This window comes from Rhinopithecus roxellana, chromosome 19 (genome assembly GCF_007565055.1).
Source record: "Rhinopithecus roxellana isolate Shanxi Qingling chromosome 19, ASM756505v1, whole genome shotgun sequence".
NCBI classification, from domain to species: Eukaryota; Metazoa; Chordata; class Mammalia; order Primates; family Cercopithecidae; genus Rhinopithecus; species Rhinopithecus roxellana.
Genome location: NC_044567.1, coordinates 52,006,712 through 52,028,109, shown reverse-complemented (window position 1 = coordinate 52,028,109; position 21,398 = coordinate 52,006,712). Strand labels below are relative to the sequence as shown.

The window sequence follows — 21,398 nt, the reverse complement described above, 5'->3', positions numbered from 1 at the left end:
AATTTGCTCTGAAAATGCATCCTGGACACAAGCTCATCAGTGTTCATGCTGTTCGTAAGCAGGGAGACGAACGTCCTCAGGGTTAAGCAGCAGAGATCACCGTTCTGAATCTACAACCTCACAAGCCCCCTGGATATGCCCTGTTCTGCAGGGGTCTGTGACTGGATCTGGTGCCCCCTTGAACCTGGTCTCCCCAAGGACGGTGGCCTCAACTCATTCATTTCGGTGTCCCTGGTGCCTGGCATGGCTCCTGGTACCGAGTAGGAGGGTGGTACCGAGCCCACTCACCACCAGTGTGCGGATCTTGATCTTCTCATTTTTGGTGGTCTTGTAGATCTGTTTGAGCAGTGACACTCCATTGGTGATGATGAAGGTGGCACGGCTGAGCTTGGTGGAGGCATGGATGAGGGCCTCCACGGCCACCAGCTGGTCCGTCTCGCGCTCTGAGCCACATAGTGCCACCATCATCTCCATCACACCTTTCAGTCCCAGCAGCTGGTTGCCCAGGTCAAAGGGGCCCTGCAGGATCCCTGACACCGTCTGGATGGCATTCAAATTCTTGTCCATGTCCTGGGGGTCAAACTTGCCCCTAAAACAAAGCCAAGGGTGGTCTAGAGAACTGGTCCAAGAGATTGGAAAGAGTGTGAGATTTGGAGGCAGACGGATTTGGATTTGCATCCTGGCTCCACCACTCATGTGCTGTGTGATACTGAGCTATTCAGCGAACCTCTCTGAGCCTCAGCTCCTGTAAACTGAGGATAGTACTACTGGTTCTCAGAGTTGTGGTGAGGATAAATGACATAACAGATGTGTCACAGGGTGTGCCTCTGGGAAATACACTCTGACTCAGGGATTAACATGCAGGAAGTTTATTTGAGAGAGCTCTTGGGAAGAGAAGGAAGCAGGACTGGGGCAGAGGGAGGCATTTTGCAGTCAACACAAAGCCTCAGCCTCCAAGAAGTTCTGGAGCTGGAACATCCTTCACAGTTGTTCCAAGTTGGAGTGAGTCCTTCTTTTTTTGAGACTGAGTCTTGCTCTGTTGCTGGAGTGCACTGGTGCCATCATAGCTCTTTGTGACCTCAAACCCCTAAGCTCAAGCAATCCTCCCACCTCAGCCTCCTGAGCAGTTGGGACTACAGGTGCACACCATCATGCTCAGATAATTGTTTAAATTTTTGGTGGAGACGGGATTTGCTGTGTTGCCCAAGCTGATCTGAAACGCCTGGCCTCAGGTGATCTTTTCACCTGGCCTCCCAAAGCACTGCTATTATAGGTCTGAGTCACCTCAACTAGCCTGGGGCGAGTCTTTGCACACTGGCTTCCCTGGAGAGGGTGAAACAGCTCTCCTCAACTGAGGCAAGTCCCAAAGAGAGATAACAGCTGAACGCTGTCAGTTGACAGCCTTTCCAGCAGCTGCTGTGTCTGGGAAGACAGTACAGCATCGACAACAACACAAAAAGGCCTAGCACGATGCCCTTCACACTGCATCTCACTGTGACATGGCCTGGGCCGGTCACTCCCCTCTGGTGATCTGGTCTCAGTCCGTCCCCTGTCAGTGAGCATGTGGGTTAGATATCCAGGAACGTTCTGCCTTGCTTTCAGAATCTATTACCATCTACTCTAGGGGAGAATCTCTGTGTGGGAATGTCAGAGGTGACATGCCTTCTGATGCTTCTCATCTGCCCAGGTTGGTGCATTGTTGGAAACAGGGCAGATATGCACAGTGGAAATGCAGCTGTGTATAAATGCAAGAAGGCAGCATGGACTGGTCAGGAGAACTCCACACTGAGAGTCCAAGACCTGGGCTCTAGTCCCATGTCTGCCTCTGACTGTTGGAGGATCTCGGGCAAGTTCCCCTGGGGAAGAGGAGTCGGCTTTGGAAGCTCTGAGAGCCCCTCCAGCTTGAGCATCCCATGTCCTGTGCCTCATCTCTCCACTCAGTGCCCAGGGAACCAGCATCCTTCGTAATTAGTTGGGGTCTGACCTTTGAGCTGACACTGGGTCCCCACACAGCCCCCGCCCCTGATGAAGTGGGGTGTATTCCACTCTTGCTAGGGGCAGGCTGGGGTACCATTTGATGAAGGCAGTGACCCCTCCTCTCAGCATTCCACAGGCTGACAGGAGAGGGCTTCAATCAACCAGCCCAAATAAGAACTAGCTGCATGACAAGTAATGGAAGTCAATTGGGGACCTCATGAGGGACTCAAGAAGTCAGCAGGAAAAGTTGAAACTGAGATAGAGAAAGAGAGAAGCCTTAAGAAGAGATCAGTGAACCAAAGTCAGGGCGAGTGGAAGCCATGGGGTAGAGAAGGAGTTGGCAAATCCAGGAAGTTGAGAATAGCTTTCACATTATTTTATTTTATTTGAGACAGGGTCTCACTCTGTTACCGAGGCTGGAGTGCAGTAGTGCATTCAGGGCTCATTGCAGCCTTGACCTCCTGGGCTCAAGTGATCCTCCTACCTCGGCCTCCCAAGTAACTGGAACTACAGGGGTGCACCACCACGCTTAGCTAATTTTTAATTTTTTTTATTTTTAGAGATGGGGTCTCTACGTTGCCCGGGCTGGTCTCGAACTCCTGGCCTCAGGTGACTCTCTCACATCAGCCTCCCAAAGTGCTAGGATTATAGGCATAAACCACCACACCTGGCCAGCAGCTTTTTGCATTTTTTTTTCTTTTTATGATGGAGTCTTGCTCTGTCGCCCAGGTTGGAGTGCAGTGGTGGTACAATCTTGGCTCACTACAACCTCCACCTCCTGGGTTCAAGTGATTCTTCTGCCTCAGCCTCCCTAGTAGCTGGGATCACAGGCATGTGCCACCATACCCGGCTAATTTTTGGTATTTTTAGTAGAGATGGGGTTTCACCATGTTGGTCAGGCTGATCTTGAACTTCTGACCTCAGGTGATCCACATGCCTCGGCCTCCCAAAGTGCTGGGATTAGAGGTGTGAGCCACTGCACCCAGCCAGCTTTTTGCATTTTAAAGGATTTTTAAAAATATGTTGACAGAGACTTTTATGACCCACAAAGACTAAAATATTTACTCTCTGGCCCTTCGTAGAAAAGGTTTGTTGACCTCTGGAATATAGAAAGGAAAAGCAGAGTACAGTCAACGTCTTCACCCACCTAAGACTCACCTGGAGTGTTTTTAAGCATGCAGCTTCCTGAGCCACACCCCAAACTACTGAGTCAAGAGGGAATATCTCAGAAATCTGAATAATTTACAAGTCTTGGAATCACTGCAATAAAGAATTAAAAGGTCATGCACTGGAGTCACACTGATGCTGGAGCGCCAGTAAGGAGACCCAGGAACTGCAGCTGCTGAGGGCCCTAACCCCTGTCTAACTCTGCAAAGCCACACAGTTCCTAGTCTTGAAAGAACCGGGTCTCCCTCCTTGACAAGCTGGCATTTGTTCCTTTCAACCACAGAAGCCAGTGGTAGGTTTAAAATATGTCCGTGGCTGGGCAAGGTAGTTGATGCCTGTAATCCCAGCACTTTGGGAGGCTGAGGCAGGAAGATTGCTTGAGCTTTGGAGTTCAAGACCAGCCTGGGAAACACAGTGAAACAAAAAAATACAAAAATTAGCCAGGCATGGTAGTGCACGCTTGTAGTCTCAGCTACTCGGGAGGCTGAGGCAGAGGAAGGAGGATCGCTTGAGCCCAGCAGGCTGACGCTGCAGTGAGCCATGATCATGCCACTGTACTCCAGCCTGGGCGACAGAAAAAAAAAAAAAAATAGGCCAGCATGGTGGCATATGCCTGTAGTCCCAGCTACTCTGGGAGGGTGAGTTCAAGACCAGCCTGGGAAATACAGTGAAACAAAAAATACAAAAATTAGCCAGGCATGGTAGTGCACGCTTGTAGTCTCAGCTACTCGGGAGGCTGAGGCAGAGGAAGGAGGCTCATTTGAGCCCAAAAGTTTGAGGCTGCAGTGAGCTATGATTGTGTCACTGCACTCCAGCCTGGGGGACAGAGTGAGACCCTGTCTCAACAAATAAATAAAATATATCCAAAAATATGTTGACACTCCTCCCTGCAAAAAGTGAAACCTAATTTTTTCCCCTTAAATGTAGGCCAAACTTATTGACTTGCTTCTAATGAATAGAATGTGATGGAAGTGATGACATGTGTCTTCTGAGGCTAGAGAAGATGTCTCTCTGCGGCCTTGCTCCCTCTTGGATCTCTTACTGTGGGACAAGCCAGTGGCATGCAGTGAAGACGCTTCAGCAGCCTCTGGAGAGGTCTGCAGCGAGAGGAACCCAGGCCTCCCACCAACAGCCGGCACCAATGTGCCAGCTGTGTAAGTCCATCATCTTGGAAGCATTTTCTAGCCCCCGTCAAGCCTTCAGATGGCTGCAGCCCCAGCCAGCACATGACTGTAACTTCATGAAAGACCATAAGCCAGAGCCACCCAGCCAAACCACTCCCAAATTTCTGTTCTTGTGTGAGATAATAAAACATTATTGTTTTTAGCTACTAAGTTTTGAGATAATTTGTTACATAGCCGTAGATAACTAAGACAGAGCCTGACCCTGTGAGGCCTCCAGGAAACTTACGTGATGTATTCCTCGCAGATCTTGCGGAAGTGATCGCGCTCCGGGTCACAGCGCAGGTCATCGTAGAGCTTGTTGATGAGGATAGAGGCCAACATGCGGGTGTTGTCAGTCAGGGGCAGGCAGGATGGCAGATCTGGAACCTGCCCCACGACCTTCAGGATCTTCCTCAGACCTGCAGGGTAGACAGTGGCAAGCCTAAGATTCCTGCTGGGCTCCATCCTCACAAACACACCCCTCACTCAGTGACGTGTTATCACCAGCTTCTCTCCAGCCCTGTCTGTAGAACACATGTAGTTCATCCAGAATGAAGGGCCCCAGAATGGGGTCAAGGGACCCAGGTTCTACACCTGACACTGCCCCCACCTTGACCAATTCACCTCCCTCTAGGGGCCTCTATTTTCATATGTACAAAATCAGGACTAGTTGATCTCAGAGAACTATACCAATGCTGACATTCCACAGGTTGATGTATAGACTTCTCCAAATACTATTTCATATTCTCTTCCTCAAGCCTCAGCTTCTTCATTTGTAAAATGAGAACAATACTACCTACCTCATAAAGTTTGAGGGCTCAATGAGATAACGTATGGAAACCCTGCTGTCAATCTAGACACATCACTATCACTCAACAAATGTTTATTATTGAGTGTGTAATTATTATTTATTTAGTAAATGCCATATTTACATTTATTACGATGATATCTTCTCATCTCTTCTGTTGAAAAATCTTCAATGGCTTCCTATTACCATCAGGCAAATTCAACAGTCATGTCTTTGTTGAATAAATGAGCACCTTTGGGGTACTGGCTACCAAAATAAATGATACGATCCTGACCTCCAAAAGCTCACAATACAATAGGGAAAACTGATATATGAAGATTACAATGAGATGTGATAAGTATAGAAGGGTAGCACTGAAAATGGGGTCATTCACTTCAACAAAATAATATCTGCAATTTATTCGGAGCACTTATTACATGCCAAGAGCTTATACACATTAACTTCGTCTAATCCTAACAATACCCCTACTGGTTAGAAATCATTCTTCCCATCTTTCAGAGGAGAAAAACAAGCCTTAGAGAAGTCAAGTAAGTTGCCCAGTGACATAGCAAGGACACACTCCCAAACATGTCTGATTTCAAAGCCTGTGATGTAAGCCGTCACACTATATTGCCTCTGGGGCAACAGACAGGTGGATTTCAGAGCCAGGTTTTAGAGGTAGCTTGGGGCTGGTCAGACCTTGGGTAGTACAAGGAAGCAGGAGAAAGAACATTCCGGGTAAAAGCTGGGAGGCATGAAACTCTAGATGTTAGGAGGGAATTAAAAGTGCCTGCAACCAGCCTGGGCAACATGGCAAAACCCCACCTCTACTAAAAATACAAAAAAATTAGCTGGGCGCAGTGGCGGGTGCCTGTAGTCCCGGCTACTTGGGAGGCTGAGGCAGGAGAATCGCTTGAAGTCGGGAGGCAAAGGTTGCAGTGAGCCGAGATCATGCCATTGCACTCCAGCCTGGGCAACAAGGGCAAAACTCCGTCTCAAAAAAAAAAAAAAAAGTGCCTAGAGGTGGCTTGGTGGCTCATGCCTATAATTCTAGCACTTTGGTTAGGTCGAGGTGGGAGGATCACTTGAGTCCAGGAGTTTGAGACCAGCCCGGGCAACAGAGCCCATCTCCACACACGAAAGAAAAAGAAAAAGAAAGTGCCTGGCAGTAAATTTTGTGTAACCTACATTTTACCACTTAAAGGAAAACTTCTGTTTCCTCCCTAAACTGCTTCTACTCTCAGAGCTTACTTCTGACACCAGATGGGTATCCTACAATTCAACTCTGATACTATCTATTTGGGGTTAGCACAGACCCCACAGGTTAAGGGCTCAATCCCACAAGATTACCCTCCTTCAGATGCCAGCAGTCCAAGTTGCCACCTGTGCTTCTGACTGGCCAAGTATAAATCAGAGATTCCCATGACCCTCTCCCTCGGGTTTGATAATTTGCTAGAATGGCTCACAGAACTCAGAAAACCAGTTTAGTTACTCGATTACCAATCTATTATTTAAAAACAACAACAACAAAAACAAAACCTCAGGAACAGCCAGATGGAAGAGATGCAGAGGGCAAGGTATTGGCAAGGGGCGTGGCGCTTCCATGCCCTCTCCAGGTAGCCACCTCACCAGCACCTCCATGTGTTCACCAACTTGGGAGCACTTTAAGCCCCTCTGGTTAGGGATTTTTTTTTTTTTAACAGAGGCTTCATTATGTAGGCACAGTTGATTAAATCATTGGTTATTAGTGATGCATCCCACCTCCAGCCCCTCTCCCCTCCCTGGAGGTAAGGGGTACGGGGCTGAAAGTTCCAATCCTGTGATTGCATGGTTGTTTCCCCTGGCAACTGGCCCCCATTCTGACATTCTGAGGCTATCTAGGGGATCCCAGCCACCAGTTATTACATGAGCATACAAAAAGATACTTATCACTTCAGAGGTTAGCTGTGTGCCAGGAAACAGCAGCAGAGACCAAATATGTATATTTCTTATTATGTCACAACCACACATTTAAAAAGCGCTCAACAGGGCTGGGGAGTAACAGGAAGTGCCTGATGAGCCAACCCAGAGTCCCCAGCCTGGGTCCCAAAAGCCTCCCTCAAATGCACCTCTCCAATCCCATCTCCCACTCTCCCCTTCCATTCTTGCCCACGCCTTGAGCATCTCGTTTCTCTTCTGTTCAAACACTCCAGACCTTCTTCCTGTCAATCTTTGCCCCTTCCCTCACCCAAAAGCTCACTTCAGGCTTGACATCCTCACGGCTCCTTTACCGTACCTCCCAGCCCAGTTTGCACAACACGTAACACCCCAACATTGCAGCTTTGTATTCGAATATTGGAATTTTTAAATCCACATTATTTTTACCCAAGTGCTATCCATGTTAGTGCCCTTTGCAAAAAGAATAGAATAAAAAATATTGCTCTCCACCTGTCCCAACCCATAACAAGTGGATGAGCCTAGATCCTGCTGCAGAGAGAGAAGGTCTGTTGTTAACGCTCACGTTTCATGATATACGTGTAGAAGACCAGAATGAGGCAGGGAGGAAGTGGGGTTTGGGCGTTTAGCAGTAGAGTAATGTGCTGAAGTCTAAGCACTTGCACATGCACTTTGTTGAGGTCTGTAAAAATCAAACAAGGGAAGTGCAATATCAAAAGATTTTTTTTAAGCTGGGAAATGCTGATCTGAATCTTTTAGAACAAGGGATAGTCTGTGTGCCATAAAATCTTTGGAAGAATTTACCATAGCAGATCATAAAACCACAGGTATGATTCCTTAACAATCAAAGAAGTTGACTGAGGAGAGGGGTAACACCTCGGAGCTGACAAATTGAGTGACTGTCTGCTAGAACATGTGAAAAGAAAATAAAATCTTGGCCCGGTGACGTGGCTCACACCTGTAATTCCAGCACTTTGGGAGGCCGAGGCGGGAGGATCATTTGAACCCAGGATTCTGAGACCAGCCTAGGCAACACAGCAAAACCACATCTTCACAAAACATAAAAAAAAAATTAGCCGGGCATGATGGTGCATGCCTGTGGTCCCAGCTACTCGGGAGGCTGAGGGGGAGGAGGATCGCTGCAGCCCAGGAATTTGAGGTTGCAGTGATTATGATCACGCCACTGCACTCTAACCTGAGCAACAGAATGAGACCCTATCTCTAAAAAAAATAAATAAAAATAAATTTAAAAACTAAAATGAAATCTTGGGATCCCCCCAATTCCCTAAACCAAAGGAAAAAAAATTAAGCTGAAAGCTGAGTCATGCGAGAAACTGCCTTTCCTTTTATTCCTAAGCAGACAGCTACTAATAAAGAATTAAATATCTACACAGGTTTAGTAAATTACTCTAGAGCTTAAATATGTCCACTCTATGTTCACCTTATCTTATGTAAAGTGGTCATTTACTGAGCAGGAGACAAATACGTAATTGACTATTTCCCTGCCTCCTCCTTTCTCTTCCAACGTATGCATTCATATAATGTGAACATACCCTTTCTCTTTCCCCTCCAGGCTGCTTTTCCCCTTGAAATATTGAAGCCCTTAAAATCATAAATGGAGAAAGGCTCAGACCACAGACTGTTTCTGTGATTCTGTGTTTCCTCTCTGCGGGGCATGTACGTAACCTTGGCAAAATAAACTTCTAAACTGATTGAGAACTGTCTCAGATACTTTTGAGTTTACAAACATTCTCACTGTGCTTTATGTAAAGTATACTTGATACAATTTCCTCCCTTTTGAAAGGCCTGTGAAGTATTTTACCAACCATGAGACTTCTGGAATTTTACCCTGCGGTTGGTGGAGTCCTTGTCCCCATTTGCTAGGTAGCTCCACCCACATGTTTTGGGGATGTGTTTGGGCACTTCCTGGGCGTGTTCAGGCTCTGAATTCAGAGCCTTGACCTGCACCTTCACAGGCCCACTGGTGATCCTGATGTGTCAACGCGTTTTCTCACCTTTTCAGTTAGGACTGAAGACCCCTTCAAGAGCCTCACATCTTCCATTTTCTCTTTAGTGCCCTGGTGCCCACTTAAAAGGCTTGAGCAAGCCCCAAACCCTCCCCTCTTCTCACCGTTATCCACCACATAGATGGTGCGTGAGTTGTCGTGAATGGCAAGGTCCTTCCTGGGGACATTCTTATTGAGCAGGTTCAGTGCCTGATCCCTGCCCTGGCCAGATACCTTCTTGCTGACTAGCATGTCCAGCAGGTGGCTGGTGATCTGCTTCAGGTCCTTCTTGGTGTCTGAAAAACAAGAGGACAGGGGTAAGTAGAAAGGGGTAGGAAATCTCACATGTATGTGACCAGGAAGAGCAGCAGCTTCTAGACTCTGGAAATACTGAATCCACTACTTCCTGAATATGTGAATTCCCAGGAGAGTATAGTATTGCCCATCTCACCCAAAAAAAGGGAGAGAAATCCCTAGACAACACCTGCAAACGGTCCTCCAGCCACCCTGAACACTGACTTCTACAACAGCTCATTCCATCCTTGAACAGTTTGGATTCTTAGAAAGTTCTTCACTACCAGCAGTGACTGGCAGAGCTCCAGGGATGCTTTATGTGGTTTTTAATAAACTGATTTAATAAAATGCTTTTCAGAAAGGGAATTTATACTCTTTAGAGACATTTCACTCCCCACAGATTCAGGCATGCTGGGTGCCTGAATTCAAGCTTTTGCCTGTGACACCAGGACTTCCTGCCCACTGGTAGATTGTTTTATTTTTTATTTTTTATTTTTATTTTTATTTTTATTTTTTTTATTATTTTTTTTTTTTTTGAGACGGAGTCTCGCTCTGTCACCCAGGCTGGAGTGCAGTGGCCGGATCTCAGCTCACTGCAAGCTCCGCCTCCCGGGTTTACGTCATTCTCCTGCCTCAGCCTCCCGAGTAGCTGGGACTACAGGCGCCCGCCACCTCGCCCGGCTAGTTTTTTGTATTTTTTAGTAGAGACGGGGTTTCACAGTGTTAGCCAGGATGGTCTTGATCTCCTGACCTCGTGATCCGCCCGTCTCGGCCTCCCAAAGTGCTGGGATTACAGGCTTGAGCCACCGCACCCGGCCTTATTTTTTTTTTGAGACGGAGTCTCGCTCTGTCGCCCAGGCTGGAGTGCAGTGGCTGGATCTCAGCTCACTGCAAGCCCCGCCTCCCGGGTTTACGCCATTTTCCTGCCTCAGCCTCCCGAGTTGCTGGGACCACAGGCACCCGCCACCTCGCCCGGCTCGTTTTTTGTATTTTTTAGTAGAGACGGGGTTTCACTGTGTTAGCCAGGATGGTCTCGATCTCCTGACCTCGTGATCTGCCCGTCTCGGCCTCCCAAAGTGCCACTGGTAGATCTTAAAAGGCAAATGCCTTTTTCTAATTTTGCCCTCCCTGAGACTTAGAGATTTTTGTTCTCATTCTAGGATGAAGCCCAGAGGCAGGCAAACCGAAAAGCAAAGCTCTCCAAACCATGTCAGATAAATAATTGATGAAGGAGTACAGCTCCACCGCCTAAAGAAGGAAAGATGTAAGTAGATGTGACAGCTCATCTTCAGACAAAGGCATGTCATGAGAGTGAGATAACAGGCTCCTTCTGTGAGACTCCAGAGGGCAGACTTTGGGCCAGAGGCAGATGGAAGCTACGTGGGGATAGAGTAGAAATCAATATGTGGGAGAATTTTGTAGCAGAGATGTTCAACCCAAGGAAGTCATAGAAGATTGCGAATTGGTGTCTCCCTGGGAAACACGACTCTCAGTATAAATGCTCTTGGGTAATCTCCTCCCACACTGGCCCTGGGCTGCTCACATGACCTGTGGCACAACCAGAGGCTTACATGGCACTTGCACTTTGGGGCTTGTCCATTTAGAATCCAGCCACCATGTTCTATAGAAACCCAAGCTGGCCACTAGCAAGGCCACAGGGTCAACATTTCCAGTTAACCGCCAGCCACACAAGCAGGGCCATCTTGGATCTTCCAAAAATTCTAGCTCAGAAAAGGAAAGTGACTAGCTGACCATTATAATAATAGTAAGTCAGAGTCACATCCAGAATCCAGGAATTCAGGGCTGGGCACAGTGACCTGTAATCACAACATTTTGGGAGGTCACAGCAGGAAGATCACTTGAGGCCAGGGGTTTGAGACCAGCCTGGGCAAGAAAGTGAGACCCTGTCTCTATGAAAAATTTAAAAATTAGCTAGGCGTGGTGGCATGAGCCTGTAGTCCTAGTGACTCCAGAAGCTGATGTGGGAGGATTGAGCCCAGAGGTTTGAGGCTGCAGTGAGCTGTGACTGCATTACTACAGTCCAGCCTGAGTGATAGATAAGACTCTGTCTTTAAAAAAAAAAAGAAAAAAAAAAAGCCTCTTATAAACAAATAAGAAAAACATTAAAAAATAGGTAACAACGTGAACAAACCATCCAAAGATAAAGGAATCCAAATGGCTAACAAAGATACAGAAAAATGATCAATCTCATGAGTAATTGATTTTGAATCAAGCAAGATAATTTTAATCTACATCCAAGGCAAATATCCTTAAGAAGGATAGCATTCAAATCTGATGAGAATGTGTTGAAATGGGGACTCTCATCACTGCTTGGCGAGAGTATAGATTGATGCAGCCTCTCAGAAAGGAATTAGAGAGCAAGATGTAGAAAGAACATTAGTTATGCTCATAGCCTTTGACCTAGTGCTCCATTTCTAGGAATTTGACCCCAGGAAATAATTATAAATGTGGCCAGGCATGGTGGCTCATACCTGTAATCCCAGTACTTTGGGAGGCAGAGGCGGGCAGATCACCTGAACTCAGGAGTTTGAGACCAGCCAAGACAACATGGCGAAACCCTATCTCTACTAAAAATACAAAAATTAGCCAGGCATGGTAGTGTGCTCCTGTAATCTCAGCTATTCGGGAGGCTGAGGCAGGAGAATCACTTAAACCCAGGAGGTGGAGGTTGCAATGAGCTGAGATCATGCCACTTCACTCCAGCCTGGGTGACAGAGCAAGACTTCATCTCAAAAATAATAATAATACATAAATAAATAAATAGAAATTATAAATGCAAACATAGATGCAAAAATGGCTCCTAGAGAGTTTTGTATAAACATGCAAATTGGAAATAACTGAAATCTCCAATAATATAGAGCTGATTGGTGAATTACCCACACAAGGGAAGATTATGATGTTCTTGAAAATAAAGTTTTCTGAGTGAACCTGCCTCTTTGACCCTCCTGGCCAGAGCAACATTTTCTAAGTTGATGCCTAGGACCTGGATGTGCAGGGAGAAGCATGAGTCTGTATGTGCATATGCAGGAAACAAATGTAAAATTAATTATTAAAATCAAAGGAATCCTTTTTAAGAATATTAAATGGTATGCAATATTAATATAATGCTCAATGAAGAAAAGAACATGTAACTATTCATAGCAGAATTCCGATTTTGTTAGATATTGATATGGATGGTTTAAAAAAAAAAGACAGGAAAGATACATATGGTAATGGTAATGGTGATTATCTAAATGGGCAATTATAGGCATTTATTCTCATTTTTACATAGTTCTATATTTTCCCAAATGTCTTCAATAAGTCTCTGTTACTTTTTTTAAGTTGTGGTAAAATTTACATAACATAAAATTTACCATTGTAACCATTTTTAAGTGTACAGTTCAATGGCATTAAGTATATTCACACCATTGTGCAAACACCACAATCTATTCACAGAATTATTTTCATCTTGCAAAACTGAAAGTCCATCCCCATTAGACAATAACCCCCCATTTCTCCTCCTCCAACCCCTGCCAAACACTGTTCTACTTTCTATCTCCATGAATTTGACTACTCAAGTATCTCATATGAGTGGATCCATGCAGTATTTGTCCTTTTGTGGCTGGCTTATTTCACTAGCATAATGTCCTCAATGTTCATAGACGTTGTAGCATGTGTCAAATTTTCCTGTCTTTTTAAGGCTATTACTCCATTGTATGTATATACCATATTTTTCTCATCCAGTAACCTGCCAATGGACACTCGAGTTGTATCTGTCTTTTAGCTATTGTGAATACTGCAGCTATGCCTGTTGCTTTTATAATCAGAAAATACATATGACAGGCCAGGTGCAGTGGCTCATGCCTGTAATCCCAGCACTTTGGGAGGCCAAGGTGGACAGGTCACCTGAGGTCAGGAGTTTGAGACCAGCCTGGCGAACATGATGAAACCCTGTCTCTACTAAAAATACAAAAATTAGGCGGGCATGGTGGTGTGTGCCTGTAGTACCAGATACTCAGGAGGCTGAGGCAGGAGAGGTGCTTGAACCCAGGAGGTGGAGGTTGCAGTGAGTCTAGATCGCCCCACTGCACTCCAGCCTGGGTGACAGAGTAAGATTCCATCTCAAAAAAGGAAAAGAAAAGACATAAAACCAAGCCATCCCCACATACAGGGAATGCCCAGTCTGAGGTGGCAACTGACTCTTTCTTTCCCCATCCCCTTGAACTAAAACTGAAGAATATTTCCTACCTAGAACCAGGGCCTCCTCCTTCCCTCGATGCTCCCGCTTGTCCTCCCCAGACAGGGAGTCAATGATGGCTTGGAGCAGATTGCAGACAGCTAGAGACATCTCCTCATTCTCCACCGCCATGAGGCTACAGATTCGGTCTATCCGCACTGCATGCAGAATCACTGTGGCCTAGAACCCCAGCAAGAACCATGGTCAGCTGCCTTGCCCTTCAATTCCAGCTGCCATGCAGGTTAGAGAGGGTGTGATAATCCTCCCCACCCCATCCCATGCAGTAGAGAAATCAGCCCAGGCAGCCATTGCCTCATGGGGCTCCCCGGTCCTGGAAACCTCTTGACACAAGCCATGCCCATCTCCAGAGGTCAGAGCTGTGCCATCCAATACAGTGGCCAGTGGCCACATGGGGCTGTTGAGCTCTTGCACTGTGGCAAGACCATATGGAGATGTGCTATAGTGTAAAATACACACTGGGTGTCAAAGACTTAGCATGAGAAAATGTAAAGTATCATAGCCTTTGCATTCACCACTTCTGCATTAAGCACTTTCAATAACTTGTCTTTGCTTAGTTAAACCCATTTCTAACTCAAAGGGAAAAAGAGACTGGAACACCCTTTGGCTTTGGCTGTGGCTGGTTCCATTGATGCCAGCCACAGCCCTGACCATGCATCACCCTCCAGATCCTTGGACCAGCAGCCATTTGCTCCACATGCCCTACAGCCAGGGGCTCACCCTGGCTCGGTGGCCGCTGCACATGCCCGACAGGGTCCGCACTGCAGCCAGCACCAGCTCAGGCTTCTTAGTGTCCAGAAGCTGCAGTAGTAAGGCTACCCCATTGTTCTGGAAGATCTTCTCAGCTCCTGCTTCCTCACGGCCTAGGACAATGAGATTGTTGGCAGCCTGAAGGAGGAAGAGGCAATGAGGGTTACGAGGGAGGTATGGCCACCCAGGCCTGTACCATGGGCCGTACAAGAGCCAGTGCAAAGACTGGATCTTCAGAACACTGTTCTATTATCTCACCTTGTAATCCTCCTCCTGGAAAAACAGCCCAAGAACATAATTCAAGAAAAAAAGCCAGGTAATTTGCATCAAGACCAACTGGATGAGATATGTTGCAGTCATTAAAGTCATGAATAAAAAGACTAAGAGCAATGGAAAAAGCATTGGTATGCAGAATCAGAATCATATGTTTACTCCAATTGCACATATGCTAAAATAAAGATGTGTATAATGCTTATTAGAGAAGGACTAGAAAAATGGTGGAGAAATGTAGGGTTTTTACACGGAGAATCATGTCCTTAAACATTTTGTTGATTTCCCTGTTCAGAGGAATCTGAAGTTCCCAGGAAGTGAGCAGCAAAAACACTAGATGAGACCTGAAAGCCCTGAGTTTGAGTTCTGATTCTGCTCCCTGGTAGCTGTATGAGCTCAGGTGAGTCACGGCACTTCTCTGGACCCCAGACTCCTCATCTGTAAATTTAGGCAGTTGAGCAAGCAGGTTCCCAAGTCTCTTCCCACCGAAAGCCTTCCAACTTAAGGATGCATGAACCTTAAAAGGCTCCAGGTCTCAAGCAGGACCTGAGAACCCAGGGCTGAGAAACACAGGAGGTGGAAGAAGGTGAGGAGGTGGGCAAAGAGATGTTGAGTGGGTGCTGGGGAGAGGGCTGAATAGAGAATTTCAGGCAAGCATGCCCAGAACCATCACTATCAGCTAAGGGCTTTGCACTTTTCAAAAAAAAAAAACTTGTTTTATCTATAACAACTCATTATGTTCTCACAAGAGTTTGTTAGGAAAGATATTTGCCTAGTTTATGGATTTATTGACCACAAAGCTAACAAAAATTCCCTGGACATTGTCTCTCAAGTTCTTACAGATGTAAAACACTCAAATGTTCAATTTTTTTCTTTTGCAGAAGCACTAGAAGGGAACATAAAAAAAAACAAGGTAACAAGTTTGGTTAAGAGGACGATTATGTCTGTAAATATTTAAATTTTTCAGAAAGACTTCTTTACAATATTTTTTAATAAAATAAAACGTGATTTTAACGGGCTGTTATTTCTTAAGGCTGAAGTTACAGTGAGGCAAATGAGGTACTTGCCTTGGGTGCAAAATTTAAAGGGACACCAAAGAACTCAATAATCAAATAATAATCAATGCTATATTTTTAAAAATCAAAATCAATGCCAAAAATAATCCATGATGAATAAAACATCAAAATTTCAAATAAAGACAGGATCCAACCCTGCGGCATGACCCTCCTCACTGGATTCACCCAAATCTCAGTCTTTCTTATGGTTTACACTGTGTTCCAATGTGATTAACCTTTGGCCAATTTTCCTTCCTGGGCTGCAAAGACAGGCCTCCGGTCCCCCTTCCCCCTCAGAATGATGTCACTGTCCAGACTGGCGGGTCCTTCTGCTGGCTGGATGATACTGGCCAGCACTTACCTTTTCCCGCTTATCAGCCTCACTGTTTTCATCCAAGAGGATCTCAAACATCTTCTGTACCCTCAAGTCTGTGGAGAACTGCACTCGGAGCTAAGGAGAGAGGAGAGAGGAAGGAGTGGGGAAGGAGGCAGGCGGGGTCCACGTCATTTCAGCTCCACATTCAGTTCATCTCAGTAAATATCAGGGCGTCTACTCTGGGCTCCCACACATACATTCATTCATGTATTCATTTGACAAACACTTACCGGATAACTACGATGAATGAATAAATACAGTCGAATTGTGGACAAAATCAAGTCCTTGCCCCTGAAGGCTTACCATCTGGTTACATTTGTTATCCCATTGAGACATCGCAACAGTCTGGGAAGGCCTAAAGGGTCTTCAGCCCAGTTTTAGAGTCTAGTAAACCATTTGCTATTAGACATTTAAATAGGGATAAAACAGAAATATATCTCCATACTCAGAATCCTGAAGCAGCTTTCTTTCTTTTCTTTTTAACACACCTGAAGTGTAGATGAAGCAGCTTTCAAGCTCTGTTTCAAGCAAATCGAACTCATTTTGTTGGGATATCTAGTCCCTCACAGTCCCCACTCCAACCCCACTGCTCTGGGTGTTTCATAAAGTGACTGAACTGATCAACATCCTCCACCTCGCCAGCTTGTTTTGAACCTCCTGCTACTTTGTTCTGGGGGTCCACAGTACTCCCACCTACTTCTGAGCTCATTTTTTAATTTTTTTTTTTTTTTTTTTTTTGATATGGAGTCTCGCTCTGTCACCCAGGCTGGAGTGCAATGGCACAATCTCGGCTCACTGTAACCTCTGCCTCCCAGATTCAAGTGATTCTCCTGTCTCAGCCTCCTAAGTAGTTGAAATCACAGGCATGTGCCACCACGTCCAGCTAATTTTTATATTTTTAGTAGAGACGGGGTTTCACCATGCTGGCCAGGCTGCTTTCGAACTCCTGATGCCAAGTGATTCACCCACCTTGGCCTCCCAAAGTGTTGGGATTACAGGCGTGAGCCACCCCACCCAGCCTATTTTTAATTTATTTTTAATTTTTGATAGGAACAGCATCTCTCCCTGTGTTGCCCAGGCTGGTCTCCAACTCCTGGGCTCAAGTGATCCTCCCACCTTGGCCTCCCAAAGTGCTGGGATTATAGGCATGAGCCACCGCATCCAGCCCTGTGCTCATTTCCTTTGGGGATGCAGAGAGGTCTTTCCTTCGCCTATCCCTCTCTGAATCTCTCCTTAGTTTGTATTTCCTTAGTCCTTGAGTCTGCACCCTGGATAGCATGCTGTGGTCCTACCACAGGGCTTCTCCAGATGTGTAGAAGTTACTGAGTCTTGGAGCAAGGGGCTGAGTGATTGATTACCTTGCCATTCTTACAGAGAGGAAACCAACACCCCAACAGATGCCCCACAAAACTAGCAGCTGAGCCAGGACTAGGGTTCAGGATTTCTCACCTCTGGTCCAGGTTCTCCCTACGCTACTCCATTTCCTAAAAAATATTTTATGCTCCTGGCTCACATCGTAATCCCAGCACTTTGGGAGGCTGAGGTGGGTGGATCACATAAGGCCAGGAGTTCGAGACCAGTCTGGCCAACATGGTGAAATCCCATCTCTATCAAAAACACAAAAATTAGCCAGGTGTGGTGGTGCACATCTGTAATTCCAGGTACTCGGGAGGCTGAAGCACAAGAATTGCTTAAACCCAGGAGGCAGAGGTTGGAGTGAGCAGCTGAGATCATGCCACTGTACTCCAGCCTGGACAACAAAGTGAGAGTCTGTCTCCAAAAAAACAATCACGCTCCTAATGGGGCCTGGCTCTCCTCTATCCCTCATCGATGTCCTCAATTCCCAGGTATTTTATAATACTTAGAAGAGAGATAGATCATGTTGCAGATATGCTAAGTTATAATAATATTTCTAAGTCTCCATCTGGAATTCTTTTTTTTTTTTTTTTTGTGGGGGGTGTGAGGGACGGAGTCTCTCTCTGCCACCCAGGCTGAAGTGCAATGGCACATGATCTCAGCTCACTACAACCTCTGCCTCCCAGGTTCAAGCAATTCTCCTGCATCAGCCTCTTGAGTAGCTGGGATTACAGGCACCCCCACCCATACGGCTATTTTTTGTATTTTTAATAGAGACGGGTTTCGCCAGTTGTCCAGGCTGGTCTCAAACTACCTGACCTCAGGTGATCTGTCCGCCTTGGCCTCCCAAAGTGTTGGGATTATAGGCATGAGCCACTGCACCAGGCCCCATCTGGAATTTAAAAGACCTGTGTTCTAGCCTTGGCTGGCTTGTGCCCTCAAACAGGCATCACAGATAGAAGCACCTGCTTAGCTGTTCTGTGCAGCCTGAGTATGCCACTTGCTGTCTCTGTCTCAGAGTGTGGAGGTAGGGCTAGCCCTGCCCTGATGACCCACTTCCCTAACCCATTCCTACTAGGAATGAAGAGAGGGACTGGGCAGCCAAGGGTTGTGGGAAGAGGCCCAGCTCACCTTCTCCTGAATGTTGGTGTTGAGTCTCCTCAGCGTCTCCTGGAAGTTCTGGTTCCGTGGCTCGAGGGTGGCACAACGCTGCACGTCCTTAAAGGCCTGGTCCAGTTTCCCCAGGTGCTCCAGTGCCTGGCATCGCCGATACAGAGCCTTGATGTCCGAGGAGTTGATGTCAATGGCTATCGAGGGGAGACAGAGGATGAGGGCCTTAGGGAGCCAGACTATAGACCACCAGCTCCACTGCCCCAACTCCAGGAAGCATGCTCTTGCTGGGCTTCTGTGTCTTGCTTGGAGATTATCCACCCATGTGGACTCTCTGGCCCATACCTCCCCTTTGTTAGACAGACAGTAAGAGCCACAGAGTTTCAAGGTGGGAAGAGAGCTTGAGGGTCATGTCATCCAATTCCTAATGTTCCAGTCTCTGCTACAGGATCCCTGCCAGGGGCTTAACCAATCAGTGCTTGCATACCTCCAGCAATGGGGAGCTCCCTCCTTCTCAAGACAGCCAGGCAGGCCTGGTGCAGTGACTCACGCCTGTAATTCCAACAGTTTGGGAGGCCAAGGTGGGCAGATCACGAGGTCAGGAGTTCGAGACCAGCCTGGCCAACATGGTGAAACTTTGTCTCTACTAAAAATACAAAAACTAGCCAGGCATGGTGGCATGCACCTGTAATCCCAGCTACTTGGGAGGCTGAGACAGGAGAATTGCTTGAACCTGGGAGGCAGAGGTTTCAGTGAGCTGAGATCATGCCATTGCACTGTAGTCTGGGCAACAGAGCAAGACTCCATCTCAAAAAAAAAAGAAAAAGACAGCCAGCCAGCTTAATCAGAAAACCTTGCCCTCTCCATACCTGAAATGTGTTCCCTGTAACATTGCCCAGCCCTGGAGCCCCTGAGATGAAATCCAATCCTTCTTCCTTGTGACAGCCTTTTAGGAATTTGAAGGCAGCTCTCTGTCCCACCTGTGAGTTGCCTTTTCTGGGCTAAATATTGCTGCTTCCCTGAACTGCTCTTCAGAGGATATGTTTCCAGTCCCTTTTGCAGCTTGTTCTCTCCCTTCTGAAGTCACTCCATACTCACTGTTTCTTCCCCCAAAATGGTAACTAGATTAAAACCCAGGCCATGCAGAGGACAATGTGACAGGGCAAGCTTGGGGGTGGGAGGGACTCACCTCTGGAGGCATCTGAAGCTGCCTGGACATAGCTCTCCTGAGGAAAGGGGAAGGAGAAGGAGACTCGGTTAATGTGGGCCCAATGCAGAGATGGCCAGAGAGTGTCCCCACTGTGAGGGGAGAGGGTTTGCTGGGGGAGCTGCAGGCTGTCAGAGGCCCAGGGCATGCTCCTTGTAGGCATGGCAAAGAGGACAGGCTTTGGCATCAGGCAAACCCAGGTTTGAATCTCGGCTCTGCTACTACTTGGGAGAGCTTGATCAAGTTAATGAAGCCCTCTGGATCCGTGTTTCTTATCTGCAATAGGGGGAGGACAACAACAGCTATCTCATAGCCATTAGTAAGATGCCATGAATAACATATGAAAGCACCTCGCGTTGGGCTGATTCTGCTCTGGATGAATTTCTGTCTTTCCAGGGCATGGGTCAGGGGAGACACCCTTCTCTAACCCCAGGCATCCAGCGGAGCCGGCTGCGATGAAGGGCAATTCCTATCAGGGTGAAGGGGCTGCCACTCAGCCCCAAGGCCCCTCTGCCTCACTCCCGCCCCGTGCCCTGCCCTGCCCTGCCCCAGACCGTTTTCAGGCCACAGGCTGCCCGGTTCCGATAAAGTGTGGCCAGCAGGGCCTTGTCCTTGGTCAGCTTCAGGGCCTGGCTGTAGCTCTTTGTGGCGGCCTTGTAGTCCTGGAGCTGGAAATGCCGGTTCCCTTCCTCCTTCAGCTGTACCGCTTCCACCTCTGCCATCTGCCGGGACAGGAGCAGCTCCGTCTGGTCAGCCCCTCACTCCAGACCCAGGCTGGGCTCCTGGCCTGAGGTCCGGAGCTCCAGGGTCCCCTCACACCAGAGAGGATGGTGGGGATTCTGCTTGGAAGGGATCCACCCCCAAAATCCCCAAATCTATTGTCCCATGAGGACATTAAAGCATCTGCTCAGAGCTTGGCCCAAGTTGAGAGTCCCGGTGCCTCACTCTCTGTCCCTCCCAGCCTGAGCAAGTGAAGCCACTCAGTTGGTGCCAAAGGCCTGAACTCTCGTCGCAGGTCTTAGAAGTCCGCCATCTCCCTCCCCAGTCCAAGGCACACCCCAGGCCCCTGCTCACTTTCTCAGTGAGGACAATACTTTCGATCTGCCCTCCTGTGATGCTGCTCCCCTGAGCACTCCTGCGTCAACCTCCAGCCAGCCAGCCTCAGTCTGCCCCTCCCAGCCCCCACCCAAGAGATTTTCTTGCCTCAGCCAGTGGCTCTGGACCATATTTGGCCACAGGGGCAGGTGCCCCTGGAGTCTGTCACTGATACTCAGGGCCCTCCCCCTCCCCAGACTGGTCAGTCATGACCACATGGAGGTGCCGACCAGCCTCTACCCAAGCACCCCACTCTGGGGTGTCCTGGGGGGGGCTCAGGCACTCGCACCCAAAAGAGTGACAGAAAGATCCAGAAGGGACAGGAACCCCCCAGCAGACTCCCTCCCTGGGCACAGCTCTAAAGCCCCTTTCCACCTCTCTCTCAGATAAACAGCGTCCTCTCCTTCCCTTCAACCACTGCTATTTTTGGGAGCAGAGTGACAGCTGAGGGGCTGACAGACTGGGACACACAGCAGGTGCCCAGATCCCAGACCAACTGGAGACTTCCAGAAATACCTTTCTGGAGGGAGGGGTAAGGAACAGAGGAAGAAAGTTCCTTCCCTTTTGCACTTCTGTGCAACACCTCAACCCACAC

At 47.4% G+C, this 21,398-nt stretch overlaps 1 protein-coding gene across 1 annotated transcript in view; it reads right to left on the bottom strand.

The window, feature by feature from the left end:
• The window catches only part of UNC45B (unc-45 myosin chaperone B), a 33,654-nt gene extending 12,887 nt beyond the window's left edge, over positions 1–20,767 (bottom strand). The window contains exons 1-9 of the mRNA XM_030924098.1: positions 20,263–20,767; positions 19,691–19,727; positions 18,523–18,698; positions 16,021–16,110; positions 14,305–14,472; positions 13,578–13,746; positions 9,161–9,331; positions 4,555–4,726; positions 289–589 (exon numbers count right to left, since the gene is read on the bottom strand). Of these exons, the coding sequence (XP_030779958.1) occupies positions 289–589; positions 4,555–4,726; positions 9,161–9,331; positions 13,578–13,746; positions 14,305–14,472; positions 16,021–16,110; positions 18,523–18,698; positions 19,691–19,727; positions 20,263–20,430 (1,452 nt within the window). The 5' untranslated portion in view covers positions 20,431–20,767. The remainder of the gene's footprint in view (positions 1–288; positions 590–4,554; positions 4,727–9,160; positions 9,332–13,577; positions 13,747–14,304; positions 14,473–16,020; positions 16,111–18,522; positions 18,699–19,690; positions 19,728–20,262) is intronic.
• Positions 20,768–21,398: the final 631 nt, after the last annotated feature.